The 10,422-nt window shown below is 40.9% G+C and overlaps 1 protein-coding gene and 2 pseudogenes across 1 annotated transcript in view; 2 read left to right on the top strand and 1 right to left on the bottom strand.

The window, feature by feature from the left end:
• Positions 1 to 7: 7 nt before the first annotated feature.
• LOC106728023 lies at positions 8 to 2,539 on the bottom strand (annotated as a pseudogene).
• Positions 2,540 to 2,943: 404 nt separating this feature from the next.
• Positions 2,944 to 10,422, top strand: part of EIF3J (eukaryotic translation initiation factor 3, subunit J) — a gene marked incomplete at its 5' end in the record, with an annotated part of 22,014 nt that continues 14,535 nt past the window's right edge. The window contains one exon of the mRNA XM_014548748.1: positions 2,944 to 3,015. Coding sequence (XP_014404234.1) covers positions 2,944 to 3,015 — 72 coding nt within the window. The remainder of the gene's footprint in view (positions 3,016 to 10,422) is intronic.
• Positions 3,059 to 3,646, top strand: LOC102239247 (annotated as a pseudogene).

Below are 10,422 nucleotides of genomic sequence, written 5' to 3'. Positions count from 1 at the left end.
CCTTTGTCGGTCCGCGCCCCGGCCTGCATCCCACCCGCCAACTGATGACGGGAGGTGACAGCAGCGGCGGGGCGGCCCACGTGCAAACTTCGTGGTCCGGAGCCTCTGGCCGCGATGAGGCTGGCGACGTGGGGATGGAGCCCCGGGCTTGTCCCATATGGGACACCTCGCCACGCGCCCGCCTGTTCGAGCGCCTGTCTCCCCAGAGCCAGTCATTCATTCATGTCCCCGAAGGCCCGGTTATAGAGTTGGTACAATTAGACAAGGGAACTATTGTGGCTTAAGTTTAACTTTTTAACGCAAGAGAAATAGTAAAGCGAAATAACTTTTCGCCTCCCTGCCCACACCCTGTGGTGAAAGGGTGAACTGAGTGCTGAAAGGGCCGGCAGTTACTGACCAGAAACGAGGCAGTCCACAGCGACCGGAAACCGTCAAGTTGACAGAGTGACATTCGTCTTCACACGAGAGATGGAAGATTTGGAGGCTGGATTGGAGAGGGGCCAGGGCATCCTCTCAGGTGTGATCCAGATTTACCCTCCTGGTTCATTGGTGAACACTCCTGCGGGCTTAGCATATGGCTTCAGAAACATGACTATGGCATTTTTTAAAAGTAGCTTCAGAAGTCTCAAGCCCATCATGTGAAGACTCTTATTCATAAAGTTCTCAAAATTTTTAAATATTTGTGCAGATAAAGTTTTGTATGAATTGGAAAATGGTGTTTCGTGGTTTTGGTTCATTTAATGAATGTTTCACTCCCAACTTCTACTCGTTGGCATATACTTAAGTCTACAAGTCCTTCTGCTTGGGTTGAAAAATATTAAGCTAGAAAATTACTGTTAACGTAATACTTAGTACTGCTTTCTCCTGAGTCTGATGAGGTGAATGTACAATTTCTTGAACAACCTGAGGTTCGGAAATGATGGGAGCTTTGCACACATTGGTGTTAATAAATGAGTAGTGTTGTTGTGAAAGTACTTAGACATGGGAATGGATTATGTTAACCCCTTCGTTGCAAGATATAAGTTACTTCCCTACATTGTAGAACATTTTCTGTTTGGAGCATTTAGTTCAGATTTGCCCTTTTAATTTTTCTATGTATACTTGGATGCAGCAGTTAAGATACCTGTTAATGAAAATTGGAAATAAATTACCAAATGAGAAGAAAATATTAGAGAAATCTGGACAAAAATATCAGAAAATGAGGTTTGAATGGAGTAATCTGGGCTGATATCATGAAGTAAACTGCCTGAGATTATTGGATCTGTGGTATTAATCCTGATAAATGTAATTCTAATTCTGACCACTTGGAATTAATTTTGGAGATTTACGAGTTTAAAGGACTATAAAAGTCATCTCGCCAATTCACTCTTTCAATGCAGAATTTCTTTCTTTTATACAAATAGCTTATTTATTTTACATAAACTTTGAAGTTGATCTTGGAGAAGAAAGCTGAACTTGTCTGTTTTATTTCCAAGTTTAAATGTTGGATTATTTGTTGAGTTTCTTCAAGATTCTCATGATAATGATATCCACAGAATAGTTTGATTCCTGGACTCCAGAATGGACAGACCTGGGTTGATATTGTTGCCTTGACATTTTTTATATTTGTGGTCATAAGCAAGTGTTTGATCTTTGTTTTAGTTTTCAATCTGTAACTTGTCATTATGGGAGCTACCTCAGGGGTTAATTTACATTTTAAATGAGATGGCAGGGGAAGCATTAAGCAGAATTGCCTGATACATGGTAGGCACTCAGTAAATGTTAATTGTCTCTTTAAGATATTGTCTTTTTCTGGCTAATGGAATGTATGCTTAGGCTGTTTAGATCTAGTATTGGGGTTTATTTTGTACCACATTTTTTATTTCCTAAGCTCAGAAGGATTAAGTTCTCGCCATAGTGGCAGTTTACTGTGAATTTTATGGGTTGTTTTTTTTTAAGGTCACAAAGTTTTCTTTAATTATTCTTTGGGGGAAGGGACACCACACTTCTACTCAATTAAGAGAAACATTTTTATCAGCACAGAAGTCATCTTTATTTTTTCTACTTACAATGCCATGAATTCATAGGGAATGGGTTCCAGCAGCTCAGGCTCCTTCCCATTGGCTCTCACAGAGTGTGCTTCTCTGGGTGGAGCAGGCCGACGCTTCAGTTGAACCCAGGTACCTTTCTCGTTGGCTTCCTTCTTTTTCTGATAATTTTCCTTCACATGTTTCAGGAAGCTATCTTGGCTATTAGACTGCCTAATATGCTCAATACGTACATTAATTCTCTTAGCAAGAATCTTGCCCTTAACTTGCTTGTTCACAAAAAAGCCAACTGCATGCTGGGTGACATTGTTCACTCTTCCAGTTTTGCCAGGGGAACATTTGTGGGGCACTCCTTTTTGAACAGCACTCATTCCCTTGATGTCCACATTATCACCTTTCTTGTAGATTTGCACATATGTGGCCAAAGGAACAATTCCATCTTTTCTAAAAGGCCTAGAGAACATATAGCAGGTGCCTCTTCTCTTTCCCTTTGTGTTAGTCACTTTGGCAAATTACTGGAAGATGGCAGTTCCTGCCAAAAGGCTGAATTTTATATTTTGAATGGAATGACCAAGTTTATCAAGCAAGGTTTTGCTTGCTCAAAGGTTACCAGTCAAAGTTGAATTTTCTCTCCTTGGATGGTAGTAATACCACATATCTGAATTCTAATGTTATAGTACCTAATCCTTTCCTAAGGAGATGCAGACAAGGCTTAGTTTCCATGAGATTGAGTAATCACCGTCCTTAATACAATATGTGAATTTTTAAAAATGTTTTCATTGATTTCAGAGAGAGGAAGGAAGAGAGAGAGAAACATCGATCGGCTGCCTCCTGCATGCCCCCAACTGGTGATTGAGTCTGAAACCTGGGCATATGCCTGACTGGGAATTGAACCATGACCTCCTGGTTCATAGGTCATCCCTCAACCACTGAGCCACACCAGCCAATATGTGACTTTTTAAAAGTCTTCAGAAGATATGGAGAAACAGTAAGTTTTCAGTTTATATCAGTATCTAGTGTTTAACCTTTAAGAATATAGATTTAGACTGGCTGCGCATCCCAGCAGCCGACGATCCTGCTATACCTCCCACCAAGACCTCACCAAAATACTGTCTCAAATGGAACACGCTATGGAAACCATGATGTTCACGTTTCATAAGTTTACTGGGGATAAAGGCTACTTAACAAAGGAGGACCTAAGAGTACTCATGGAAAAGGAGTTCCCTGGATTTTTGGAAAATCAAAAAAAACCCTCTGGCTGTAGACAAAATAATGAAGGACCTGGACCAGTGCTGAGACGACAGAGTGGGCTTCCAGAGCTTCTTTTCGCTAATCGCTGGACTCACCATCACATGCAATGACTATTTCATAGTACACATGAAACAGAAGGGAAGGAAGTGAGCAGTTATTTTGCCCTGATAAGAGTTCTCCCAATGTGCCCCACAGCTTCCCCCTATATAAGGATTTCATGAACAGATTGGGACCCTTAAAAAAATGTACAAATAAAATCCCACCCCATTGACCAAGAGAAAGAAAAGCCAATAAAGCCAGATAAACTTTTGATTTTTATATTGCTTGTATCCTCTTGCCCCCCAATAAACAAGTTTCTTTAAAAAAAAGTAATATAGATTTAATGTCATCTGTAATGTCCTGAGGAATGAAAGGAAAACAGGTCTTTGTTACAGTAATTTACTCCAGTAGTTTACTATCTTTTAGTAGACATTATAGCATTTTGCTGCGCTTGACTTTTAAAATAGCTGTCTGACAATGGCAGAAGTGGTTTAGGTAAAACTATGGAATTGTTAATATTAGTGGAGGGAAAGCCTATGTTTCTTCCACTTAAAAAGGTTAGAACCAGGGAGCATACTTTCCTGTTACACTGGCTTTATTTTACTTTTCTTACTATACTGATGTTATACAGAGGCTGTGGGAGGAATTGTTCGTTTGGTATATATTGCTGGACTCCTTCCCTGTTGCTGGAATGATATGTGGGCTGTGTTGACAAGAAGGCAGTGAGTACCTACCCACTGCAAGCCGGGATAGTACAACTTTTACTGCATTTTACTAGTCTCCCAGCATTTCAGTTAGAACAGATTAGAAGCTAGATTTATTCAAAGAGTGTACAGTTTGTTTTGAGAAAACTACTTCTGATTGTGTTCAGCGTCTCAGGCATTTGCTTCTATAACGTTATAGAATTTCTTAGGAAGATCCTAGAGTTGAAAACTGCCTGCATCGTCCTACCCATTGAACCATCTGTTAGGATCCTTTATGGGTTAATAGCTTAAATCTGTCACAGTAGGACATTTTTCAAGCATTGGAAATAGCACTTCTGAAGCAGGGGATCTATGTTTAGAGAAATGGGAGATTGTTGGGAAATACTCAGAAGGTGAGCATTTTGCCAGGAAATGGGTATCTTGAAGTATGTGTGTAACTTATGAAAAATTCCAAACATATACAGAAGTAGAAAGAAAAGTTTAATAAATTCATGGCCAATCTTCTTTCTTCTATATCCCCAGTTACAGCTCCCCTCCCCCAACCAGATTTTTTTTCCCCTGACTTGAGGATATTTTTCCATTGATTTTTAGGGAGTGGGACAGAGAGGGAAAGACAGAGAGAAACATCTATGTGAGACAAACACATTGATTGGTTGCCTCCTGATTGAGCCCTGACCAGGGCCTGGGCAGGAGAGGATCCTGCAACCGAGGTATGTGCCCTTGACCGGAATTGAACCCGGGACCCTTTGGTCCGCAGGCTGATGCTCTATCCATTGAGCCAAACCTGCTAGGGCCCAACCAGATTATTTTGAAGAAAATCCCAATTAAATCATTTCAATACCCTGGCATTTTTTTTTTTTTTAAAGAATATGTTTATTGATTTTAGAGAGAGAGGAAGAGAGGGAAACATAGATTGGCTACCTCCTGCACACCTCCTACTGGGGATTGAGCCCACAACACTGGCATGTGCCTTGACTGGGAATTGAACCAGCAACCTTTTGGTACATGGGACAACACTCAGTCAACTCAACCGCACCGGCCAGAGCAATACCCTGACAGGTTTTATAAATGAAAGTTTTTAGTTAGGAAGCATGTTTGTTATTGAAAAATACTTACATACTGTTATTGTAGTGCTGGAACACTGAAAATAATTAAGCTACTTGGTTAGAGTTCAGTGTCTTGATCTAGATCTTGCTTAGCCAGGAATTTAAAGTAGTATTGATTGATAACAGTTCAGAATATTAGACACGCACTGAGATGGAATTCAGCTGAGTGCTAAACCATGCATAATAGGATGTTAAAAACTTAATGAAATTAAATGAATGATTTGGTTTCCAGAGACCAGTATAGCTCTAAGATGATGGAAGAATCTTTGAACTTCTTTTAAAAACTGAACTTGGCTGGGAAGTCCAGCCTTGCCAGGGGCCATTACAGAGTTCTGAGGCCTCTCAGAGCAGGTTAGAATAGCTTAACAAAACACTAGCTAGGCCCTAGCTGGTTTTGCATTTTATCTGAATTTATTGTCGACATAGGCCTGCAGACTGAAGGGTTGCGGGTTCAATTCCGGACAAGGGCACGGGCCTCATACCTTGGTTGCCGGCTTGATCCCGGCCCCAGTCGGATGTGTGCAGGCAACAATCGATGTCTCTCACATTGATGTTTCTCTGTCTCTCTCCCTTCCACTTTCTCTGAAAATCAATGGAGAAAATATTCTCTGGTGAGGATTAATAACAACAAAACACCGGCCAGTGAAAGGCTCTTTTCCTGCAAGAGGTTATGCTTTAATCCAAACTGAAGAAAAGGGGGGAAGAGTATATGTTAGTGGGCTATGGCTATGGGGCAGAAAAATTTTACTGCTCTTGAAGCTACTTGTGTTTGACGATCTATAAATATATCTTGCTTAAGTTGGAAAGCATTTTCGGCCCTAAATGTGTTCTCTAATTGCATGTGACATTCTGTAGTTGTACATTATAAAAATGACAGACCAACCAACTACTGGCCGCATTGTTATAAATAAAAAGAAAGCAGGGTTTAAAATTTTTGTTTTGTTTTCAATTCTTAGTTCAATTGGGAAGCAGTTTTTAAACTTGAAAAGCAGCCATATCTCTCAGAGAAATGGCTCAAATGATGTTGGGTGTGTGTCTGTAGGAGAAGAGTATAGATAAGCAAGTTGTAGTTTATAAACAGCCTCTGTTCTGAGGAAGCTAGCCATTTTAGGAGATAAATTGTATGTAATAGTTGGAAGATTTATTGGCTACCTAAAATAACTTGGTAAGGAATTTAATTGGATATTGATAGGTAGTCTCTTGAAGCAAATAACCATTTAAGGCTTACTAAATTATAGACTTACTCCCTATTTTAAGTGTTAATTTTTTAGGTGTTTCTCTAGGAATCTTTTCTTCATTTTATCTGAATTTATTGTCAGCATTTACAAAGTCCTAATGTTTACAGAAAATTGGGCAGATTTAGACAATTCTACCTTACATTTACTTTTAGAGCACCTGCATATTTTATAACTAGGGAAACAAAAACTCTTTTTAAGTTCCTGGGGAAAGCTACCTGGCCTTTTGCTTCGGGGATTATATCTACTTGGAAATGTGACCAGTTTCCTTTTTTTTTTTTTTTTTTTTTTTTAGGAAAGCAAGCAAGAATTTATTGACCACAGCAAAAACTCAGGGCAGTGACACAACGAAGGGCATAGAAGGAGCAATAGTGCCTAGGCTGGGCTGCTCTGGCTCACCTGGAAGTCAGAGAAAAGGGGGCCTTGGGGACAGGTTCAGGGGGTTAGCCTGGGACGAGCTGCTGCTGCCCATTGCTCCCCTGGTTGCAAGTCTCATGGGGTCCCTTACGGGTTGCCGTGGTCGGCAAACTGTGGCTCGCGAGCCACATGCGGCTCTTTGGCCCCTTGAGTGTGGCTCTTCCACAAAATACCACGTGCGGGTGCGCACATACAGTGCGATTGAAACTTTGTGGCCCATGCGCAGAAGTTGGTTTTCGGCCTGGGCGAGTCTATTTTGAAGAAGTACTGTTGATATTTGGCTCTGTTGACTAATGAGTTTGCCGACCACTAGGTTAAGGGATACTTGCCTGTGGGGGAAGGAGATGGGGAAGGGAATGTGGAATTCTGTGTAGTCTTATTATGTCTGGCTGATGAGACAGTTTAACTTGACTGTCTGAGGGAGCAGTGATATGGTAGGGTGGGGATGATGTTTTAGTGGGAAAGGGAATCAGCATTGAAAAAAATGCTTTGTTGCATGTTTTTCTCTATTTCGTAGTTATTGGAGTGAGGAACTGCTTATTTTTCAGCCATACTTCTTCCTTCTTAGCCTTTCAGTACCCGAGATGCTAGACTAGTTTCTTAAAATTAGTATAAAATCATCACAGGTAATTTGAGATGGGTAACTTATGTAGTTGTAGCTGGGCATACTTTCTTTGTAGGAACCATACCCTTCTCTTTGAGGAGATTCCAGGGGAGCTCATTCATAACTAATTGAAAGAACAAATTTTGGTGGGGAGGGACCTAGTTCCCAGATAGTTATTTTATATTTCATGACTTAGGTTAGAAGTCATGTTTACCATGACACTTAAAGGAACTTTGGTCCATTCAGAACATGTTCCTTCATTATTTTTCACTGAGATTGTGGGGTAGCTATTTCTGTCTTTGTAAAATGGGGATAACACCATCTTACAGGCCTTTCGTGAGGGTTACTGTGTTACATATTAAGTCCTTTGTACAGTGCCTGGTGTGAAGTAAGCACTTAGTAAATGCTATTATTATTATTATTATTATTACTACTATCATCATTATCACTATTAGAGTTGTGAATATGCACTTCCTGGAAATAAGCAAATGGTCCTCTTATCTGAAGCACTGCCTAAGCAGCATGCCACTCACAGACCCAGCTCTCCTGTATTCTGTGAAGATTAAAGCAACAACATGTCTGGTAGTTAACTTTTATTTTTAGTTCGCTGGTTCCTTTCGTCTTGTGGTGTATTGATATAAGGACTTAAGTAAACCAGAAAGGTAATGCAAACATTTGCTCTCTAATTTCTAACTCTGTTATCTCAGATGTCCCAACAATGACTAGCTGGTTTTCTTTTTTTTTTAAACCAATAACACAGGTTTAATATTTTATTTTTCAATTACAGCTTACTTTTAGTATTACTTTGTATTGGTTTCAGGTGTACAAACAGTGATTAGACAATCATATATTTTGCAAAGTGTTCTCCCCAGTATTTCCAGTACCCCTCTGGTACCATACATAGTTATCAAAATTTTCTTGGCTATATTTGTCTATGCTGTACTTTACATCCCTGTGACTATTTTGTAACTACCAATTTGTACTCCTTCCCCCTCCCCCAAATATATTTTTTCTTGATTTCAGAGGGGAAGAGAGAGGGAGAAAGAGAGAGAGAAGTATCAGTGATGAGAAAGGATCTTTGATCAGCTGCCTCATGCACACCCCACACTGGGAATCAAGTTCGCAACCTGTTCATGTGCCCTGACCTGGCTCATAGGTTGATGCCCAACCACTTAGCCACACTGGCCGGGCCCAATTTGTTCTTCTTAATCCCTTCACCTTTTTCACCCAGTCCCCCCAACCCCTAATCTGCTCTTGGTTTGCTTTCATTCTGTGAACTCTGAGCTGTGGGTTCAATTGCCAAGGTAAAGTGATTATAAAAATATTTTTACTTTTATACAAGTTCTTTCTACTGTGCTGCAGACCTCATGGCAACCTTAATTGGGACTTTTTGTTTCTTTGGTGGACATACAGATTTTTATTGAAAATCAAGGCTTGTGAAAAGAAAAAAAGAAGGCTTGATTGGCTCCGTGGCCACCATGTGGTCACAAGCTGGCTGCCCCCATGTGGTCACAAGATGGCCGGCAGGGGAGGGCAGTTGCGGGGGGGACCAGTCCTGCAGGGGAGGGCAGTTAAGAGCGACCAGACCAGCAGGGGAGGGCAGTTAGGGGTGACCAGGCCAGCAGGGGAGGGCAGTTGGGGGCAACCAGGCCAGCAGGAGAGGGCACTTGGGGGCGACCAGGCCGGCAGGGGAGGGTAGTTGGGGGCAATCGGGCCGGCAGGGAGCAGTTAAGGTGTTGATCAGGCTGGCAGGGGCTTGGTTAGGGGGTGATCAGGTTGGCAGGCAGAAGCAGTTAGGGGCGATCAGGCAGGCGAGTGGTTGGGAGCCAGCAGTCCTGGATTGTGATCAGGGCCTAAATCGGCAGTTGGACATCCCCCGTGGGAACCTAGATTGGAGAGGGTGCAGGCTGGCCTGAGGCACACCCTCCTCCCCCCAGTGCATGAATTTCATGCACCAAGCCTCCAGTATTTAATAAAATAAAAATAAAAATCAAGTTTTGCCCTGGCTAGTGTGGCTCAGTTCGAGCCCTGAAGGGTTGCCGGGTCAATTTCTGGTCAGAGCACTTGCCTGGGTTGTGGGGCTAGATCCCCAGTGGGGGGAATGTGGGAGGTAGCTTATCAGTGTTTTGCTCTCACATCGATGTTTCTCTTTCCATCTCCCTTCCTCTCTGTCTAAAAACCAATAAAAAAATCTTAAGAAAGAATCAAGGCTTGGTCAGTTTATATATCTAGACTGATTTAGATTTTATGATCTGTCTTGTTATAAAACCAGAAGCGCAGTGTCATATTTAAAGCACATTAGTCAGCCTTTGCATCTTTTAGTAGCGTCAGGACTGCTTGCTCTGCATCTGCCATCCTATGGCTCAAATTCAAATCGTGTGTCATAGTGTGCCTGGTGGTTGCTTAGACAATGTCCAAGCTACCTATACATTAAAGCCCTATTTAAACACAGGGCTGTGTCTATCCTTATTAAACTTAAACCTTCTGAATTCTTTGGAGCCTTTAGAAAATTGTTTGATAATTGGTTTCTTTTTAGCTCAACGACTCTTATAGGTAGAAAAGACAGAATATAGATCTACCTTAAAGTGTCCCACTCAAGTTAGAGAGTGTGTTCCATGAAGCTGTTTATCAGTTCTTGACTCCTCTTAAATATTGAGTATGCAAAAGAGTTCTTGTATTATTTGTTTATTGTATTATTTTCCATACCAACAGCTATGAATCTAGTTTTGCCCAACCTTGCACTGTATTTAATTCAGTAACCAGGGTTGTGCTATATGGAATAATGCTTGAAATAATTGAGCCAATGGTTAGAATGTTGGATGTTTTTAAATATGGGTAAGTAAGAAGGATAAAGTACTTACATTTTTATTTTAAAACTATGAATTTATAATGGGGGGGATGAGGACACATTTGTAATACCTTAACTAATAAAGAATTAAAGATTAAAAACATACACAAAACTATGAATTTAAGAGAGGGTTTTAGTTTTGGTTTGGTTGTCCTGTATGGTGTTTTTCACTTTTATTTATTGATGAGGGG

The sequence above is a fragment of the Myotis brandtii genome, unplaced genomic scaffold (genome assembly GCF_000412655.1).
Source record: "Myotis brandtii unplaced genomic scaffold, ASM41265v1 scaffold521, whole genome shotgun sequence".
Taxonomy (NCBI): Eukaryota; Metazoa; Chordata; class Mammalia; order Chiroptera; family Vespertilionidae; genus Myotis; species Myotis brandtii.
Note: the sequence above shows the minus strand (reverse complement) of the source record. Positions and strands in the feature narration are given on the sequence as shown.